The 21,765-nt window shown below is 41.9% G+C and overlaps 1 protein-coding gene across 1 annotated transcript; it reads right to left on the bottom strand.

Moving 5' to 3' along the window:
- Positions 1-14,887: 14,887 nt before the first annotated feature.
- Positions 14,888-15,814, bottom strand: LOC106509345 (olfactory receptor 5B21). Its single transcript, XM_013994289.2, has one exon. It carries the CDS (start codon positions 15,812-15,814, stop codon positions 14,888-14,890), a length of 927 nt encoding a protein of 308 aa, XP_013849743.1.
- Positions 15,815-21,765: the final 5,951 nt, after the last annotated feature.

Below are 21,765 nucleotides of genomic sequence, written 5' to 3'. Positions count from 1 at the left end.
AAACACGGCTCAGATCCCGTATTGCTATGGCTGTGGTGTAGGCCATTGGCTACAATGCTGATTCAACCCCTAGCCTGGAAACTCCATATGCCCTGGGTGTGGCCCTAAAAAGACAAATAATAATAATAATAATCATGAAATAATGCCATTGGCAGTAACATGGATGGACCTAGAGATTATCGTACTAAGTGAAGTAAGTCAAACAAAGACAAATATCATATGATATCACTTATATGGGAAATCTAATTAAAAATGAAGCAAAAGAACTTATTTACAAAACAGAAACAAGACATTCCCATTGTGGCTTGGTAGGTTAAGAACCCAACATTGTATCCATGAGGATGTGGGTCTGATCCCCGGCCTCTCTCAGGGGGTTAAGGATCCAGTTGCTGCAACCTGTGGCATAGGCTGCAAATGTGGCTCATATCTGATGCAGCTGTGGCTGTGGTGTAGGCCTGCGGCTGCAGCTCCAGTTCAACCCCTGGCCTGGGAATTTCCATGTGCTGCAGGTACAGCTGTAAAAAGAAACAAAGAAACTGCGACCTCAAAGATATCTGTGCTTCTATGTTCACAACAGCATTATTCAGGATGGTGGCCAACGTGTCAGAGCAGGAAAACCCTAACTCACCTCCTCCCACAGGCGCACCAAAATTACAACTATTTCTAGAACACCCATCAATGAGAACACCTGCAAGACTAGCAGAAAAGATCTACAACTACGAGTATAAAGAAGGAATCACCAGACAGGCAGGAGTGGCAGAAATGCAATGTAGTCAAGACCCACACCTCTGGGTGTGCTACCCACAAACGAGAGGACAATTAACAACTGCACAGATTCTCCCCAGGGAGGGAGGGGTCTGAACCCGGGGTTCAGAGGAGCCCCTAGAACATTTGTTTTGAAGGCCAGGGGGGCTTACTTTGAGGAGAGCCAGAAGACTCTACAAACTAGAGACTCCACTCTGAAAGGGCACACAAAACATCTCACGCTCTCAGACACCAGAGCAGAAGCAGTAATTCGAAAGGAGTCTGGATCAGACTCTGTATAGGCATTTAGTTCATCAAATTCTCCAAGGGGATTCATGAACTAAAGAATTTTATGAACCACAGTTTGGACTATTATGTTGAAGCACAGCTGCTCTGTTTATGAAATGCTGAGGTTTGGTGCTTTTCTCCTTAGTCTGAGTTTTGTATGTTCAATACCAGATAACACTTAATTTCCTTTTGTGTCAAAGCCCAGTGGAATGCTGGAATCATTCCATAAATCCTAAAAGTAATTCTGTATTGTCAAACATTTTTAAAGTTTGGAAATAATATTTAAAATACATCCATCCTAGGGATGCAAATGCTCATTAGCCTATTAAAGATGCTGAGAAGTATTGCAGTAAAGAAAGCAGTTTAACTTACCTCCTCATGGAAATGCTTTTTCTTATGTAAACCTATTAACTCCCCCATAACATCAGTGTTTGGGGAAAAAAAAAATCCCTATTAGACAACAGTGTCTAATCCACACAGTTCATACAAAGTATCCTCCAGGGGCAATGCATTTCAGTTATACTCTTTGAACATTTCATGCCACCTTCCATGGGAGCCATATATATTTTGCCATATATAATTCATGATTCTCTCTCATTAGGCTGAGGATGTTGTGAGAATTCATTTTTTTGTTGTTGTTGTTTACCTTTCGAATACCGTCAAAATGTCTGAAATGTTTTAGTTATCAACAAAGCCTTCATGAAAGAAAATCAAAGACATGGAAAAACGTCTTGTAGTTGCCAGGGGGGAGGGGGAGGGAGTGGGATGGACTGGGAATTTGGGATTAATAGATTCAAACTATTGCCTTTGGAATGGATAAGCAATGGGATCCTCCTCTATAGCACTGGAAACTGTATCTAGTCACTTACAGTGGCACATGGTAATGTGAGAAAAAAGATTGTATACATGTGTGTGTAACCGGGTCACCTTGCTGTACAGTAGAAAACTGACAGAGCACTGTACACCAGCTATAATGGAAAAAATAAAAGTCATCATAAAATTTAAAAAATAAAGCCTTCATGGAGTTCCCGTCGTGGCTCAGTGGTTAACGAATCCGACTAGGATCCATGAGGTTATGGGTTCGGTCCCTGGCCTTCCTCAACGGGTTAAGGATCCGGTGTTGCCGTGAGCTGTGGTGTAGGTTGGAGACGCGGCTCGGATCCCGAGTTGCTATGACTCTGATGAGACCCCTAGCCTGGGAACCTCCATATGCCGTGGGAATGGCCCTAGAAAAGGCCAAAAAAAAGAGAAAAAAATAAATAAAATAAAGGCTTCATGAATAAATGAATAACTTAGAATCCTTTGTTAGTTTCCTCTGTGGGGAATAGAGTAACAAACCGTTCCAATTTGTCCAGGACTGAGACGTTTCCTGGGACTGGAGCTTTTAGTGCTACATCTAGCAAGTCCCAGGCACATTGGGACAGGTTGATCCTGCTAGGTGATGATGAGCTTTTTGTTTCGTTGATTTTTTTTCTGAAGTTTTGTTTTTAGTAGTTCTATTTGTGCATTTTCATGTATTGGGAATTGGGCTACACATTGGCCATGCATTTTTGTTTGTTTTAAACTTCACAACTATCCCAGGAAATAGGAGATATTATTTTTGTCTCCATTTCAATGACAAAGAAACTAAGTCAAAGTTTCATGCCTGGCCCAAAGAATATGCAGCCCTAAGCCCCATCGAGCCCTGGAGCCTGTGCCCTTAACCATTTCTCCCTCCTGCCTTCCCAACTGTGCTCCACAGGCACCGCAAGGAGGATAAGGTCATGAGATTCTTCTTTGAAAATAAGTGCTCAGTCATTCATGTGGAAAATAACGTGGACAAGCATAATCCACTCCCTGCTGGGTGAGATAGAGACGGGAAGAGAAAGAAACCTGGAAAGCCATAATCTTGACACTAATCCAAGAGGCGAGTGAATTTGAATATGAGCTTTTAATATGTTATAAACAGGCCAAGCAAGCTGAGAGCTATTTTTAGCTCTGAGTTATGAAATGCAATCACTTGGGCAAGTGGCCTACATTTTCAGTTTTACATTTGGGGAGTTTTGCAGTCTAAGTGAGAATGGCATTACACTGACCCTGTGTGGAAAAGGCTGGAATCCTACAGATTCTGAGTGTAGGACTCTCAACAGGAGACCTTCTTGGTGGTATAGAGTGGGAGACAGAAAATCTGGGGCCACTCCCTAGCAACATGACTTGGATAGAGCACTTTAAACTTTTATTTTAAATGTATTTATTTATTCTTATTTTTATGGCTGCACCCACAGCATATGCCAGATCTTTTAACTCACTCAGCCAGGCTGGGGATTAAACCCATACCTCCACAGCAACCCAAGCCACTGCAGTCAGATACTTAACCCACTGCCACCACAGTAGGAATTCAAGCACTTGAAGCTTTGATTCCTCAGTTTTCTCATCCGGCTAACAGGAGATGGTGCACAGGTCAAGATATAGCAGAAGGCATGGAGAGCCAACCAACAGAGTGGATCAGAATCCTGGTTCTACCCCTTAACACCTGTGTAGCTGAGCCTTGGTTTCACCATTTGTAAAATGAAAAAATCAATTCACCTCTCCCAGATTTACTGTGAGTTTGAAAGAGAATGCACATTAAGATATAGAAAACACATGTGGCATGTTAAAAGTCCTCAGTAAAATTGTGATTCCCTATCCTTGAATGTTCAAGCATTCATCCATTCAGTAAGAAGCACTGAACACTTGCCATGTGCCAGGTACAAAGTTAGGTCTAGGGATTCAAAGGCAAAGATAACAGAGGGCCTGTCCTCACACCGTTTATTGTTTAGTAGGACATGGCGACACTTCTCCATCCTTTTGTCCTTTCAGTTATTGACTCCACATTTCCGAGCCTTGGTTTTATCGCCTATACAACTAGGATAATAAAATAAAAGTTAACACATGATTGTGAGAAACAAAAAGGCAAAGCCCAACAGAGGTTCTAGCGCACACACACACACAAAAACCACTCAGGGAGTTCCTGTTGTGGCTTAGAGGGTTAAGAACCCAACAAAGTGTCTGTGAGGATGTGGGTTCGATCCCTGGCCTCACTCAGTGGGTTAAGGATCTGGTGTTGCTGCAAGCTGCAGGGTAGGTCGCAGATGAGGCTCAGATCTGGTGTTGCCGTGGCTGTGGTATAGGCCTCAGCTGCAGCCTTGATTGGACCCCTAGTACAGGAATTTCCATATCCCACAGATGCTGCCCTAAAAAGAAACAAAACAAACTGAAAAGCACACTAAAAAAAAAAAAAAAAAAAAAAAGAAGAAGAAGAAGAAAAAGAAAACTCTCAGGATATGTTTAAGGAAGAGGGGAAGAATTCTCTTATCTGCAGGGACAATGAATGTAGTTTGCACCAGCCTCAGGGCCAGTATTTTCTTCTTTCTTCAGAAAATTAATCTGGAAACCTAGGATTCTATCTCTGAGATGGCTGGCAACAGAATTCATGACCTGAGGAAGGTAAAACAGTATTATTTGACCATCAGAAATTCTGATGGAATCGAAAGTGGGTGAGGAGACTTCTTAGATCCTATTTGCTGGGAAATAGACTCTTAAGACGGAGATTTGCATGCAGGTGGCCCAGTGGGAAATGGTTTTAGGAACAGTCCTGCAGGGGAGAGATGGCAGCAGGACCAGACAGAGCAAGAAGTTGGGCTGTGACATAGTTGCAACTAAGGTCTCAGTCAATCCTTTGGGTACCTCTGGAGCTGGGAAGTTCCTCAGGAGCTGTCCCAAGGAAACAGGACAAAGGGCCAGAGATGTGTATCCATCACAGACCATTCTTGGATGTGAGTTACCTGGGGTGAGGTGGCTTTTTTCACCAGAAGGCAATTCCTGGAGGGAGTTCAGCTATGAGGTCCAAGCAGCTCACCACGGCATCCACCATGAGAGACACTATTATCGTTGATTTAAGAGATGCTCGGAATTGAAAAGAAAAAATGTGAAAAATAACCAACCAGGAACCTCATGAGATGTTGCTGCGATTAACTTAAACGGCAACAGGTTGACTCTTAGACATGACCTTCTATCCAGCGGTAACCTGACCCACATCTCACTCAGGTGTAAAGTGACATTATCCGAGGTGGGAGCCAGGAATGTGTTTACAAGGACAAAAGTGATTCTCTCAGAAACATCCAGAGAGACGCAAAAGTGGATGTTCTCAAGCACAAAAGGGGTTGTGTCCACCAGCCAGGAGAGCTGTGGTCTGCAGGGGTGGAATAAGGGGTGGATCTGCCTCGGCCACTTCCTGGACGTTAGACCACTTCCCCTCCCGAGGCCTCCACTTCCTTGTTTGAAACATGCAACAGTGGAATGAAAACAGCCCCTAGGTCTCCTTTACTTCTATGCACCAATAATTCCAAATTTTAATCATCACTGACAGCAAGAAAATTTGATTTAAAAGTGAATGACTTGCTGGTTATTTAGCTTTCCAAAGTAAGTTAAATTTTGTGGCAATGCTTTCTCTGCATTATTCATTTTCCTACTATTGAGATGCTAGGCGGAATGCTTCTGGACTTTTTATAAAAAGTTTTTTTTTCAATAAAAGGTTTTTTTTCCTCCTTGTCATTTTAGCATTTTACATTTTTTTTTTTTTTTGTCTTTTTATGGCCACACCTGCAGCATATAGATGTTCCTGGGCTAGGTGTCGAATAAGAGCTGTAGCTGGTGGGCCACACTATAGCCATAGCAACATGGGATCAGAACCTTGTCCGTGACCTACACCACAACTCACACTCACGGTAACACGGGATCCTTAACCCACTGAGGGAGGCCCAGGATCAAACCCACATCCTCATGGATACCAGTTGGGTTTGTTAACCCCTGAGCCACAGCAGGAGCTTGTCTCTTGTTCACTGTACAATCCCTGAAGGAGTGTCTCTCATAGGCTAGATCTATCAGTTATGTTTGTTACAGAGACCCACTCAAGCTAATACAAAGGAAAATATATATACATACATATATATATATATATATGTGTGTGTGATTGGGTCATTTTGCTGTACAGTAGAAATTGATGGAACACTGTAAATCAGCTATAATGGAAAAAACAAGGCGTTCCCATTGTGGTGCAGCAGAAACGAATCCAACTAGGAACCATGAGGTTGTGGGTTCTATCTCTGGCCTTGCTCAGTGGGTTAAGGATCCGGTGTTGCTGTGGCTGTGGTGTAGGACGGCGGCTACAGCTCCGATTGGACCTCTGGCCTGGGAACCTCCATATGCCGCAGGTGCGGCCCTAAAAAAAAAAAAAAAAAAAAAAAAAAAAGACAATTAAAAAATACAATAAAATCTTTCTGTGGGACAATCTAAAAAAAAAAAAATCTTGGAGGGAATGGCCCCACCGGAATCCCACCAATGGAGCAAATGACTTCAGGCTTTCATGCTACCCCTGCATGGCTCGCTCAGATTCAGATTTGGGGAAGTGAGACGTTTTCATTGGTTGAGCTTAGGACTCATGCCTGCTGCTCTATACCCCTATGATTTAGATTCAGAGATCTCTCTATAGGGGACAGGGATCTCTCCTTGCCCAGTTTCCATAGACTTGGTGGGCACAGGGAATTCTCCTCCCATCAGCCCAATAACTATGAGGTCATTGCCCAAGGAAGCCAAAACTTTTTTTTTTTTTTTTTTTTTTTGTCTTTAAGGCTGCAAATGCGGCATATGGCTGTTCCCAGGCTAGGGGTCGAATCAGAGCTGTAGCCACAGCTACAGCAACACCAGATCCGAGCAGCGTCTGTAACCTACACCATAGCTCAAGGCACTGCCAGATCCTTAAACCCACTGAGCGAGGCCAGGGATCGAACCCACATCCTCATGGATGCTAGTCAGATTCATTTCCACTGAGCCACGATGGGAACTCCCAAAACATTTTTAAGAAAAAAAAAAAATGGATTCTGAATACATCAAAAAATGACCAATGTCTGTTCCAACAGGTACTGAAGTAACTTTTTAGGTGGTTAAGTGCTCCCACATGAAACGCTCAACAAGTGGTCTAACGCAAACAAATGCTGTGTCTTAACACAGATGCATAAGCAAACCTGATCTGAAGGTTCTCCTGTGGTAGTTGGGATTCTGTCTGTAACTCTGACATTTGCCCATTATCTGGGTTTTCTCGGGTGGAGTTGGATTCCAGAGTATAAACTTGAAAACCTCATCTGAAAGAGAATATCCTCTACACTGGGGCAGCAACTCACACACTCCGAACTTACTTTCCATTATTTCCCCTCATGAATGTTACATTCCAGACAAACAGAACACGGCTGGATGAATAGCTGCGTACTTTCCTTCCCATTTCACTGGAACTCTCTTTCCCATCCGGAACAAGTGTTACGTTCTCCCGCCTGGGATCTATCTCTCCTCTGCCTCAGCATTTTATACGTCTCTCTTGTAGCTGCTTATCATTTCCACACATAATAAGGCTACATACGTGTAAATCTTTTCCTGGCTTTAGTTTTATACTGTAAATGTTTTGATTTTGGAGCTCTGTTTGATATATCTTTTTTTAACGTTTCTAATGTGAAATACATCATATAGAATAGTGCATAACAGAAATTTATACAAACTCTTTTTGAATACAGGAGCTATGTTTGATTTACCTTTTTCAACATTTCTACTGTGATTCATATACATATTTTTAAGTGGATAAAATATCTAGGTTGAGTTTAATAATAGCAAACTCCAGTATATCCACCATCCAAGTAAAGAATAGAGCAGTAGCCTCTGTATATCCACTCCCCTACATCTGTATCTGTTTGTGGTTTGTTTTATTGTTATGCAACAATAGAAAAATGGCTGAAATGGGAAAAAATTATTAGTGTATTTAATTTCATCAATAATCATGAAAATGCAAAATAAGAAAATGATAAGAAAATACTGAGCTCTCTCCAAATTGGTATAATTAAAAAAAAAAAAAAAAAAAAGAACTACCATATGGTCCAGTAATCCCACTCCTGGGCATATATCTGGACAAAACTATAATTCAAAAACATATGTGCACTTCTATGTTCATTGCAGCACTATTCACAATAGCCGAGACATGGAAACAACCTAAATGTTCATCAACAGATGAATGGATTAAGAAGATGTGGTGCGTGGAGTTCCTGTCATGGCTCAGTGGTTAATGTATCCGACTAGGAACCATGAGGTTGCAGGTTCGATCCCTGCTCTTGCTCAGTGGGTTAACGATCTGGCGTTGCTGCGAGCTGTGGTGTAGGTCGCAGACGTGGCTCAGATCACGTGTTGCTGTGGCTGGCAGCTACAGCTCCAATTAGACCCCTAGCCTGGGAACCTCTATATGCCATGGGAGCAGCCCAAGAAATGGCAAAAAGACAAAAAAAAAAAAAAGAAGAAGAAGAAGATATGGTACATATATGCAATGGAATACTACTCAGCCATAACAAAGAATGAAATAATACCATTTGCAGCAACATGGGTGCAACTAGAGAGAGATTTTCATATTGAGTGGGTAAGTCAGAAAGAGAAAGGCAAATACTGTATGATATCATTTTTATGTGGAATCTAAAATATGGTGCAAATGAACCCATCAACAAAAAAGAAACAGACTCACAGACATAGAGAGCAGACTTGTGGTTGCCAAGGGGGAGGGGGAGGGAGTAAGATGGACTGGGAGTTTGGGGTTAATAGATGCAAACTACTACATTTAGAATGGACAAGCAATAAGGTCCTACTGTATAGCACAGGGAACTATATTCTATCTCCTGGGATAGACTATGATGGAAACGATTATAAGAAAAGGAATGTGTATAAATGTATGACTGGGTCACTTTGCTGCACAGTAGAAACTGGCACAACATTATAAATCAACCATACTCTATTTCAAAATAAAGCAGTAGGAATCCATACACTGTTTAATGAGAGTATAAATAGGCACAATCACTTTGGAAATTTTAGTAAAGTCGAAACTGTGCATAACCTATGATTCAGCAATGACACCTTAAAATGGACATACCTTAGAGAACCGAGTGCGTGAATGTCATAAAAATACATGACAAAAGTGTTGACACCAGCATTGTTCATCTTTACCCCAAATTAGAGCTAAACCAAATTAACATGAGCAATAGACTGGTTAATTTAATTTTTGTATTTTTATTGGGTTGTCTAACTTTCTCTCACTGATTTGTAGGAAGTTTAAAATGAGTGTTTTATATAAATACACACGCACAGACATATACACACTAACTTTTTTCTGGTTAAATACACTACAAAAATATCATCCACCCCACCCCACCCTCCACACACACACACACATTCTTAGCTCATGAAATAATCACAGAACAACTGAGAAGTCCCATGTCATGAACAGGAGGTAGGACTCTTGGGCTTGGATCTGAATAGCTGAATGGTGGTATCCTACAGAAGTTTCTCTGTGAAAGTGTGATTTTGCCGTGGGGACACAATTGTTTTCATAAACCCAGGCTCTTCATCCAGCTTCATGGGAACAAGTCTTAATCACCTATAGATGAAATGCGTCAAAAAAAAAAAAAAAAAGAAGAAGAAGAAGTAATGCGTCAAGGAGTTGGTGATTCACCTACTTCTAGTCTGAGTAATTTACTTTTCTTCCAAGTTCCTGCCAGTAGAAGCCCCTGCCACGTGCAACCCATCTTCATGGCTGGGTTCCAGTGGGTCCCTGTTGGTCATGAACTCACGATTCAGGTCTGCTTATAATACAGTTCCAGTGGCAATTCTACCTTTCGAAAGAAGGTGGCGATTTTAAAAAATGCCTTCCTGCCCTTTATCTCAGGTCGCCTGCACAATACCCTTGAGAAAGATGTGGCTGCTGCTTTTATCTCCACTTTGATGAGGAGGAAATGGGCTCAAATCTAAGTGGCTTATGCTACTCAGAACTGGTAAGAGGCAGAGTTTAGACTAGAAGCTAAGTCTCCTATCTTGGAATTCTCACGTCTCTACATCAACCTCTCAGAGCCTGGCTCCAGTTCCACCTCCTCCAGGGAGCCTTCCTTAACCACAGGATTCCTTGTCATCTCTGAAGAGTCCTAAAAATTATTTTCTATACTTGGCAATAACCACAAATGACTTGAACAGTCATCTAGCTAGAATTATGTTCCACTGCCTTGTTTGCAAGCTTCTCCTGAAGCAGGAACAATGTAGTATATCATTGGTTCCTTCACAGACTCCACCATGACCTTCCTGCACCTAGTGCCCAGTAAATATTGGCTGGGGCTTGGCCATCTCTGTAGGATGCAGTAGTCAAAGAGCAAACCCCAACTTTGAAGACTGATGTGCCCTGATCCTTCCATGTTCTGCAGGGTAAAAGAAAAATTCCTGCTGGCAAAGTTATTGAACACTGAGTCATTCACCTCAAAATGCATTACATCGATCACCATATATGCAGGAGGGTTTGCTTTGTTGAAGTAGGAATTATATCCTACAGTCTTAAATTTGTTTGTATTCTCCAGAGAGCCTTTCCACAACAGCCAGGACTTATCATGAACGCCTGTCTTTAAATGATTTATAAATCAAATAATTTATCTATTGAACTTTACTGAAACATAAGGCTACTTTTCTCAGAGGCCTGGGCAGGAAAGCAAGAGTTATGTTCAATCCTTGGCTCCTTTTGTTAACATTAGGCAAGTGAGTTAACTTGTCAAAGAGTTGATTTCCTCAACTGCAAAACCGAGGCACAAAAATCTGTCTCAGAGTGAACAAATGAAAGTAAATAATGTCTTCTGATACAAGATTTTTGTATCAAAGAACTTTATAGAATGTAAACAATGAATAAGAGTCAAGTAAGCTAAAGCAAGTTAAACCATGGGAATCAGGGTTTTCAACTGTAAAATGAGAGAATTGGTACAGATTATTTATAAAGGCTCTTTCATGGCTAAAGAGTCTACAACTCTGTAGCATTAGCTTCAATAGTCAAGGACTCAGTTATTTATTTATTTATTTATTTTTTATTTTTATTTTTTGGCTGCGCTAGCAGCATGGAAAAGTTCCCAGGTCAGGGATAGAACACAAGCCACAGCAGCAACCTCAGCCACTGCAGTGACAATGTCAGATCCTTAGCCCTCTTTGCCACATTTTAATTTTTCTTTCCATATACATAAAAGCTAAGCAAATTATCTCATGCTCAAAGAGAGACTCTTATATTTTTTTGTTTTTTTAGCCATGCATGTGGAAGTTCCAGGGCAAAGGATCCAGCCCCCACCACAGCAGTAACCAGAGCCACAGCAGTGATAATGCTGGATCCTTAACCCACCAAGCAACCAGGGAACTCCAGAAGACTCTTATTAAAACAATTCAATCATGAATGCTTTTTCAATAGATAGTTTATCCTGATGTAAATTGCCCCGATTCATGTGTTTTCACAGTCTGTTTTTGGATATTTCAGGAAGGAAGTTCTCCTATGCCTTTATTGTCCTAACTTGAGCTACAGGCCTAGCTCCCGGTGTCTCTCTTTCATCAGACCATTCCTGCAGGGAGAGGGTGGGTGTTGTTATAGTCAAATGAGCATTAGTCACTGTTTGATGGATTTCCCATGGGGACGTGAAAAGCTCTTCACAGTAATTTGTATTCTGTAAATTGATGTCTTGTTGATGACAAGATGTCTCCTGAGTAGCTTATATAAATAAATCCTCATGGAGTGTCAGCTTGAAATGTGTCTGCTGTGGAACCAGGAGCTTGGAGGACAGGAAGTGAAACAATGGATGGCAATGAAGCCTTGGACATGGATGGGACGACAGAGTAGGGGAGCTCAGGAGCCAAAAGTGGGACGTACATGAGCAGAAACATGCGAGCTATTGCAAGGATCTCAGCTGTAGCAAATACGCATTCATTAGGATGGGCAGGTTGGGCAGGTAGCCATTTCAATACAAAAACTATAGACTTCAATTTTTCATAGGGTCTTAACTGCTTAGGCAAGTTCTTGCTTGGACTCATAGAAAGCGGTTGAAGGAAAAAGGAAGAAAAAGAGAAAAGGGAGAAGGAAAAAGAGGAAGTAGAAAAAGAGGAGCAGGAAGAAGAGGAAAAGAAGTTAATATATCAAGTAGGAAGAGAAGCCGAGCAATGAGCAGAACATGCTCAGGGCTAGGAGAGAGCCTTCTAGACTCATCTCCAAATCTGGGCACTGTGAGCCTGGTAACAGCTGTAAGTCCCTGAGAAGGACTTTTTATTTATTTATTTATGTATTTATTTATTTTGGCTGTGGCATGCAGAGGCTTGATGCAGAGGCTTGATCTCAGCTTCCAGATCAGAGATCGAACCCACACCGCACCTGTGAAAGCACTGAATCCCAACCAGTAGGCTGACAGGGAAATTCCAAGAAGGACTCCTGGCCATCAAAGGCTGTTCTTCTAGGTGTGCTCCTGGGTAGCCCTCACTGCTAACACAAAGAGGCAGGAGGATCCACCAGGGGGGTCTAGGTTGTCAAGGCTGTCAAGGCCTTGGATCCAGAAGAAACTCCGGATCCCTTTAGTTGATGGTGACCATGTGCCAGAGAAAGCTTTTCCCATAGGTTGACCTCATACACCGACACTCCCTCTTTGCTTCTCTCTCCACAAGACCCATGATCAACCCTCCTCAGACCAAGGCTGCCTTGTGCATGATGGAGTTTGACAATCTCAAAATTTGACTTCCTAAGCTCCCTGATTTAGCCAACCAAGATTTCTGCTTTTCAAGAGTTCCCTGGTGGCTCAGTGGGTAGAGGATCTGGCATTGTTACTGCTGTGGCTAGAGTTCAATCCCTGGCCTGGGAACTTCTGCAGACCCCCTCCCCTCCCCCCCCAAAAAAAAGGATTTCTGGTTTTCACATTTAAGATAAAAATATTTTTTTGAGATGTTGAAATCATGAAATATGCTGTGACTTAGGCTAATTGTAGCTACAAACACCATCAAGCAGCTGATATGTGAGAAGTAAAATTAATTACCACTCCCCACCCACACATTCGCTCACACCATCTAGCCCACGAAACAAGACCTGAATGTGGACTCGTGCTGTACGTCATCAGGCCATTCCTATCTTAAGTACATTTCCACAGGCTTTTGATATTTGCTGCATCAAAGTACAGAACATCAGAATGGAACAGGGATCCAGAGGTGAACTGAATTATTGAAACAATAGAAACAAAGTGCGCAGAGAGAGCTATTGGGAATTTTCATAATAGATTCACCAAACTTAATGATGATGAGAAATGCAAGCATTTAATTCAGAAGACAGATATCCTTGCTCAGAGCCCTTGGAAAAAAAATTTTTTCTTCATTAAACCTTCAGCAAGTTTAGGTAATGATGTTAGACAAAAGCCAAGAAACATAGACCAGAGAGCGGCCACTATAAAAAAAAAAAAAAAGATTTTCTATTCAAATTAAAGTTTAAACAATTTATCTGCTGAAACATATAGACACAATGTGGCTTATTGTTTTCCATCAAAGTTGTCCTAACACTTTAACACAAGGAGATAGAGAGTATAAAGTCACAAAACTTATGAGTGAGGCTGGGAATGAGAGTGGGTGCAGAAGGGTGGGGGTTGGAAAGATCTAATACTGGGTCATCTGACTCTTGGTCCAGTGCCTTGTCCTTTAAATTACAATCTTTTATGAAACATTATTAAAAATCATGAAACATCCCTTGTCAGCATTAGAAACTTTAACTTTCAAACCCATGGATAAAAGAAATGAAAAGCATAACCCTATGACTTCCAGTTAATAAATATTATTCAATGAAGATGTAGTCCTTACACCCAGTTTTAATAACAAATGGAAATTTCCTCCAATTAAAATAGGGAGAGGGAAAATCAGTGCATGCAGTTTATGCCTTGATCTTCTCCTTTAAACCATGTCAGGAAACTAATGCAAAAAAGATTTACATATCCCAGGGTGTTTTTCACTAAATATAAGATTATTTTCCTGAGCAAGACATTTCAAAGTTCTGCTTTTTATGACTTCTCCTAACAGCAGAAGTAACCACTGTTCTTGGAGAAGAAAGAACTGAAGCTGCCAAATCTCAAAAGTCATGATGATGGATGGAACTAGAGACTCTCATACTAAGAGAGGAAGTCAGGAAGAGAAAGACAAATACCATAGGACATTGCTTATATCTAGAATCTAATATACAGCATAAATGAACAGACCTACAGAAAAGAAACAAACTCATAGACCTGGAGGACAGACTTGGGGTTGCCAAGGGGGAGGGGGAGGGAGTGGGATGGACTGGGAGTTTGGGCTTAGTAGACACAAACTATTTGCATTTGGAGTGGCTAAGCAATGAGATCCTGCTGTGCAGCACAGGGAACTATATCTAGTCATTTGTGATGGAACATGATGGAGGATAATGTGAGAAAAAGAATGTACGTACGTGTGTGTGTGTGTGTGTGTGTGAGAGAGAGAGAGAGAGAGAGAGAGAGAGAGAGAGACTGGGCCACTTTGGGTGCAGCAGAAATTGAGAGAACATTGTAAATCAACTTTAATCAAAAAAATAAAAATCTTAAAAAATAAAATAAAATAGGAGTTCCCGTCGTGGCACAGTGGTTAGCGAATCCAACTAGGAACCATGAGGTTGCAGGTTCGATCCCTGGCCTTGCTCAGTGGGTTGGGGATCTGGCATTGCCGTGAGCTGTGGTGTAGGTTGCAGACGCAGCTCAGATCCCGAGTTGCTGTGGCTCTGGTGTAGGCCGGTGGCTACAGCTCCAATTCGGCCCCTAGCCTGGGAACCTCCATATGCCTCGGGAGCAGCCCTAGAAAAGGCAAAAAGACCAAAAATAAATAAATAAATAAATAAATAAAATAAAATACATAAAAGCTTTTTAAAAAGTCATGATGGTATCTGGGTCTGAAGGAAGGTTTAGCCCTCCATTACCTGCCTCCTATTCACACTTAAAGACTAGAGATAAAGTTTGTTGAGCATTTTCCGGAAAGCATTTTTTACTTCTTTGTTCCTAAGACTGTAAATCAAGGGGTTCAGCATGGGAATCACCACCGTGTAAAACACAGAGGCTATTTTGTCCGTGTCCATGGACTGGCCGGAGCTGGGCTGTAAGTACATGAAGATGATTGTTCCATAGAAGATGGAGACGGCAGTGAGGTGGGATGCACAGGTGGCGAAGGCTTTCTTCCTTCCTTCTGCAGAACGCATCCCTTGAATGGCAACATATATGAAGAGGTAAGAGATGAGGATGACCAGGAGGGTGAAAAAGACGTTGAAGCCCACGACAAAGAGGACCACCAGCTTGCTCACGCGTGTGTCGGAGCACGAGAGAGCCAGGAGTGGAGGGATGTCGCAGAAGAAATGATTAATCTTGTTGGAACCACAGAAGGAGAGTCTGAAGGTGCCTGCCGTGTGGATGGAGGCATTGAGGAAGCCACAGAAGTAGGAGCCTGTGGTCAGGAGGGTACAGAGCCCCACTGTCATGGTGCTGGTGTAGTGCAGAGGCCTACATACCGCGGCATGGCGATCGTAGGCCATGGAGGCCAGGAGGTAGCACTCGACAGTGGCAAAGCCCACAAAGAAGAAGAACTGAGCAGCACAGCCACGGTAGGAGATGCCTTTGTTCCCGGACTGCAGTGCAGCTACCATCTTGGGAGCTACGGCTGATGAATACCCCAGATCCACAAAGGAGAGGTTGCTGAGGAAGAAGTACATGGGAGTGTGGAGGTGGGGGTCTGAGTAGATGAGCACCATCATCCCCCCATTCCCAACCAGCGTGATGAGGTAGATGGACAGGAATCCCAGGAGGAGCGGAACCTGAAGGCTGGGGTCATCGGTTAACCCCAACAGGATGAACTCTGTTGCCTCTGTGCTATTCTCCATTGAGGTAAAATTCAGAGCAGCCTGGCGATTAAAGCAGAGGCATTCACAACCCTCAGATGAAAAGACAAGAGGGAAGATGTAAAAATAGGGAATTAATGTGTATTGAGAATGCACTCTGTGTGAAGCTCATGCTGGACTCTTCTATCATATCACAGCCTTTAGTGCCATGAGTCAGGTGCTATTATGTCCATTTCACAGATCAGAAAGTTAAGGCCTGGGAGCTTAATATTGACTAGAATAACCTAATTAGTTGGGGTCAGATTTAAATTCACATCTTTATACTTCTGAACCCAAAGTCGATACACTCAGAGCTTGAATTATTCTACCTGTTTACATCATATAAAACAAGATATGGTAAGTCTGGTAGCCTAGTTTTTAAGATATTATTTATTCAGTTCTAAAAAATCAAAAAAAAAGAATAGTATGAAGTAAAAAGTATAAATCCCTCATTCCTTGTTTTTTTATTCCAGTCCTAAGAATATAGACTCATCTGTAGAGAATTCCTGAAATTTTGTATGCAAATATAATTATATGGTGTTATAATAATAGCTTTATATATATAATCATATATCTATATTTTAGAAATATATAATTTATACATTTATGTAATATAAATTGATTTATATGTTTATATTATATATAAATAAATATAAGTATTACATACAAATATACATTGATATTTATGTATATATTAATCACAGTAATAGCTTTATGTGTGTATATATATATAAAATACCTTACTTATTATTAGTAGTAATACGGCAGGCACTGCTCCAAGAGCTTTACTTGAAGTTAACTTATTTAATCTTCAGACCAACTCTTTGGAGTTAGTTGATCCTATTATTTTCTTCATTTTACACAAGAAACTGTATAACGTGAAAACTGTAAAATATACACAAAGAGTATATATAAGAATCAATTCCCGGAGTTCCTGTCGTGGCGCAGTGGTTAACGAATCCGACTAGGAACCATGAGGTTGCGGGTTCGGTCCCTGCCCTTGCTCAGTGGGTTAACGATCCAGCGTTGCCGTGAGCTGTGGTGGAGGTTGCAGACGCGGCTCGGATCCTGCGTTGCTGTGGCTCTGGCGTAGGCCGGTGGCTACAGCTCCGATTCAACCCCTAGCCTGGGAACCTCCATATGCCGCGGGAGCGGCCCAAGAAATAGCAACAACAACAACAACAACAGCAACAACAACAAAAAAAAGAATCAATTCCCTCATTTCAAAATTTTCACCTTTTTAAAAAATGCTCCATCTTATATGCAAAATATGCAAATAGAGCATTTTACCTTTTACTTAGATTATTTCCAGTTTGGTAGTATATTTTGTACGTGGTCTCCTTTCTCTGGCTACTATCTGCTCCTAAACTCTAGTAGCTTTAAATGAAGACTGGAGAGCTATTATTATGAAAAATGGAGAGTTCCCATTGTGGCACAGTGGTTAACGAATCTGACTAGGCACCATGAGGTTGCGGGTTTGATCCCTGGCCTTGCTCAGTGGGTTAACGATCCGGCGTTGCCGTGAGCTGTGGTGTAGGTTGCAGACACGGCTTGGATCCCGCGTTGCTGTGGCTCTGGCGTAGGCCGGTGGCTACAGCTCTGATTCGACACCTAGCCTGGGAACCTCCATATGCCGCGGGAGCGGCTCAAAAAAAGGCAAAAAGACAAAAAAAAAGGGGGGGGGGAGAAAAGGAAGAAGAAGAAAGAAAGAAAGAAAGGGAAGGAGGAGGTGGAGGAAAGGAAGGGGGGGGAGAGGAAAATAATCCTTGCTTAAAGTTATATAACTGGTAAGTGTTGAAAGTAAAATTAAAATCTTGGTCTGTTTGATATTCAATCCAGAGCTCTTAACTACAACTTTTAATGTCTTAATGAGTTTATCCCTCAAAAGTAATTCAATATATTTATATATTTATACTGAGATATATACATCTCCACTTCTTAACAGAACTCTTTGAATTTAAAAAAAAAGGAGTTCCAGAGTTCCTGCTGTGGCACAATGGGTTAAGAATCCAGATGCAGGGAGTTCCCGACGTGGTTCAGTGGTTAACGAATCCAACTAGGAACCATGAGGTTGTGGGTTTGATCCCTGGCCTCGCTCAGTGGGTTAAGGATCTGGCGTTGCCGTGAGCTGTGGTGTGGGTCACAGACAAGCCTCGGATATGGCGCTGCTGGGGTTGTGGTGTAGGCTGGTGGCTACAGCTTTGATTAGACCCCTAGCTTTGATTAGCCCCTATGCCACAGGTGCAGCCCCAGAAAAGACCAAAAAAAAAAAAAAAAAGAATGCAACTGCAGCAGCTTGGATCACTGCAGAGGTTTGGGTTCAGTGCCCAGTCTGGAGCAGTGGGTTAAAGGATCCAGCGTTCCCACAGGTGACACATAGGTCACAGCTGTGGCTCGGTTTCAATCCTTGGCCCAGGAACTTCATATGTTTCTGATATGGCCATAAAAAAAAGAGAGAGAGAGAGAGAGAGAGTTCCCTGGTGGCTCAGTGGGTTAAGGATCTGTCAATGTTGCTGCTATGGCATGGGTTCCATTCCCGGTCTGAGATCTTCCAAATGCCGCTGGCCTGGCCAGAGAGAAAGGGAGAGGGAGAGGGAGAGGGAGAGGGAGAGGGAGAGGGAGAGGGAGAGAGAGAGAGAGAGAGAGAGAGAGAGAGAGAAAGAAAGAAAGAAAGAAAGAAAGAAAGAAAGAAAGAAAGAAAGAAAGAAAGAAAGAAAGAAAGAAAGAAAGAAAGAAAGAAAAAAGAAAGAAAGAAAAAGTGTTTGTTATTGATCCTAGTTACAATCAAGTTCTCCTGTCTCTGCTCTTTGCAACATTTGAGAGTTGATTGATTCACTCAGTTAGCTGGGCAAACACCTACCTCCTCAGCTGGCATAAACCCCTGGCCCAACCAGCTGATCATGGCCCTTTAATCACATAAATAAATATTCGGTAGATTAAACAGAACGTCAATAGCAAAGTGTTGAAACATCTTTCATGCTACCCAACCCCACAACAAAGAGCTTCTTGTTCTCTTGTCTGGCTGGGTCCACCTTTTCTAATATGTTGTGAAACATATCCACAAGTAACAGTGAGAATGGGTGGAAACAGGCTGCACCAAAAAAAAAAAAAAGAGAGAAAAGATGTGGAGGAAGGTGGGAAAGCGAGAAAGAAGGGACTTGGGGAGAAAAAGCTTCAGCTCCACTTGACCTTAGCTTATCTTGGAAAGTAGCTACACAGCTACAGGGATCATATTGGCAAGGAGACAGCCCAGCCTGTCAGGTTTTCCCCTGGTTTCCACTTTTCCCACATTCATGAACAAGGCTCCAGGGAATACCTTTGTAGATATCTTCTCATGCCTGTTTCTTCTTCCTTAAGATACATTCCTAGAATTTCATATTTTTATCCTCCATTGCTTATTGGCAGACTTCCATCTAGTAATCCAGTAAAGGACCAATTAACTTTCCAATCGGCAACACTTTCCATTCCATTCATCCAGACCTTCTTATTTTTTGTCTTCCTTTTGACTTTTGGCATGTGTTGTGTAGTCTCTAATTCAACAAATGCAATTCCTTATCATCTATGCCAGGCAGTTTCCTGATATTATATATTAAGAAACTGGGGCCCCTCAAGGTCACACAACTACTTATTCACACTATCGGTACAAAGTCTCAGAACAAGATCTTTTAACCTTGATACTACTAACATCACGGGCTGGATACTTCTTTTGGTTGCAGCAGGGGCAGCGGGGGGGTGGGGGAGCTGTCCAGTGCTTTGTAGAATGTTTAGCAATACCCTCGGCCTCTAGACCTCACCCCCTTCCGCAGTTGTGACATCCAGAGTCCCACATGTCCACGGCATTGTCCCTGGTTGGAAACTGTTCTAGAGTTTATAAAACTCTATTTGTGTTCCCAGTTCCTTTAAATCACAACTCCATGAGTTACATATCCTACAGAATATGTTTTATAGCAAGCCTTAATATTACAGACTTAGATTCGTGTAGAGATATATACATGAAGAAATTGAGACTTGGTGAGATAAAGTGGCTCATTTGAGATCTTGACCTCCAGCCAAATATTGCTGCTCATTGGTGGAGGAGTTCAGGAAGGGAAAACTGCTGGCCAAGTACTGTGGTCCTTCAACTAAAGAGATTCTTCACCTTCCCATCTCATAAACCAACCTCTTCTCCAACATGAGGCAGGACACACAACATGCAAAAACTCCAAGAATGAAAAGCATCTTAGTGTGGATTCTGAATTCCATTCCAAAACACCTCCTCAAATGCTTATTTCATCAATGTTCTTGGTTAATACTGACCACCCGATTATACGTATCTAGGCTGTAGGTCTGATTTCTAAAAACTGGAGTTCCCTTATGACACAGTGTCACAGCTTGGGTTGTGCAGTGACACAGCTTTGATCCCTGGCCTGGAAATTTGCACATGTCACAGTATGGTGAAAAAAAAAAAGAGAGAGAGAGAGATAGAGGCTTTTTTTGTTTTTTGTTTTGTTGTTGTTGTTTTTGCCTTTTTAGGGCTGCACATGTGGCATATGTAAGTTTCTAGGCTAGGGGTTGAATTGGAGCTGCAGCTGCAGACTACACCACAGCTCATACATAGCATTGCCGGATCCTTAACCCACTGAGCAAGACCAGGAATCCAACCTGCATCCTCACGGATATTACTGAGGTTCATTACTGACAAGCCAAAACAAGAATTCTCCAAAATAGATTTCCTTTTTTTTTTTTTTTTTTTTTTTTTTTGCTTTTTAGGGCTGCACCCACAGCACATGGAGGTTCCCAGGCTAGGGGTCCAATCAGTGCTGCAGCTGCTGGCCTACACCACAGCCACAGCAACGCAGGATCCGAGCCACGTCTGCAACCTACACCACAGTTCATGGCTATGCTGGATCCTTAACCCACTGAGCGAGGCCAGGGATTGAACCTGCAACCTCTTGGTTCCTAGTCAGATTCATTTCTGCTACTCCACGACAGGAACTCCCAAAATATATTTCTGACAGTTATCATGCACTCTCTGTATTAAATTACCCCAGACTGCCATCTTCATACTTTAGCCATTAACATTTGAAATATTTCTATGTTCCTATTAGGCATTGCTATAATAAATGTGTCTGGATCCAGCACAGCAAAGAGAATCTGGAGTCAGGGCAGAAAGAGAAAAGGCTTCCTCTGCCCAGCACAGTCCCTCAAGGCCTGACTCTAAATCCTACTGCTGCTGCTACTGCTGTGTTTCCCCCACCCAAGTCCTGCAAAGGCCAAGCTTTTCTGCATAGGCCTAAAAGAAAATATGAGAAGGAGTCCGGAAAAAGCAAAGACATTTTTCAAAAGATTCAAAGATAGTCTGTGACAGACTGCTTTATTTCATCAATAACAAATAAGAAAGTGTGTTGAAAACTGAAAAACATGAAAACGTCAAGGATGAAGGGATTATAGAAGTTGAAACCACCAAGACAGATAATCTGAAAATAAAAGTATTATCAAAATTATTTCTAACAGGGTTTGAAGAGTCCCCCGTCAGCCATCACATCCCTTTGCGAGATTTCCAAAGGAGTTTCTTAGACTAGGGCCAGGCACAGAGTAGACTCTTAAATATGTGCTAAATAAATGGTTGACCTAGAAACTCAAGAGCTAAGTTAGAATAACCATTTTAATGCTTACTAGTGTGGGACTGTGGGCAAGTCAATTTCCCTCTACCAACAAAGGCTTCAGTAAGATAAAAATATAGCCACAGTGCGGTCTATGGTGGGTGCTCGATACAAATAAATTTATCTTTTTATTAAACTATTGGTCAATTAATAGAAAACAAAAGTGTGGTTTCCAAAGGGGAAAAGAGGTGGGAGAGGGAATAAATTAGGAGTTTGGGATTAGCAGGTATGAACTATCTACAAAATAGATCGGCAAGGTCCTATTGTATATAGCACAGGGAATTATATTCAATATCCTACAATGAACCCTTA

Source organism: Sus scrofa, chromosome 2 (genome assembly GCF_054392235.1).
Source record: "Sus scrofa isolate SSC_HxYL_T2T_F1_AM1 chromosome 2, Sscrofa_HxYL_maternal_Yorkshire_Landrace_v2.0, whole genome shotgun sequence".
NCBI classification, from domain to species: domain Eukaryota; kingdom Metazoa; phylum Chordata; class Mammalia; order Artiodactyla; family Suidae; genus Sus; species Sus scrofa.
This window is presented reverse-complemented; position numbering and strand designations above follow the sequence as displayed.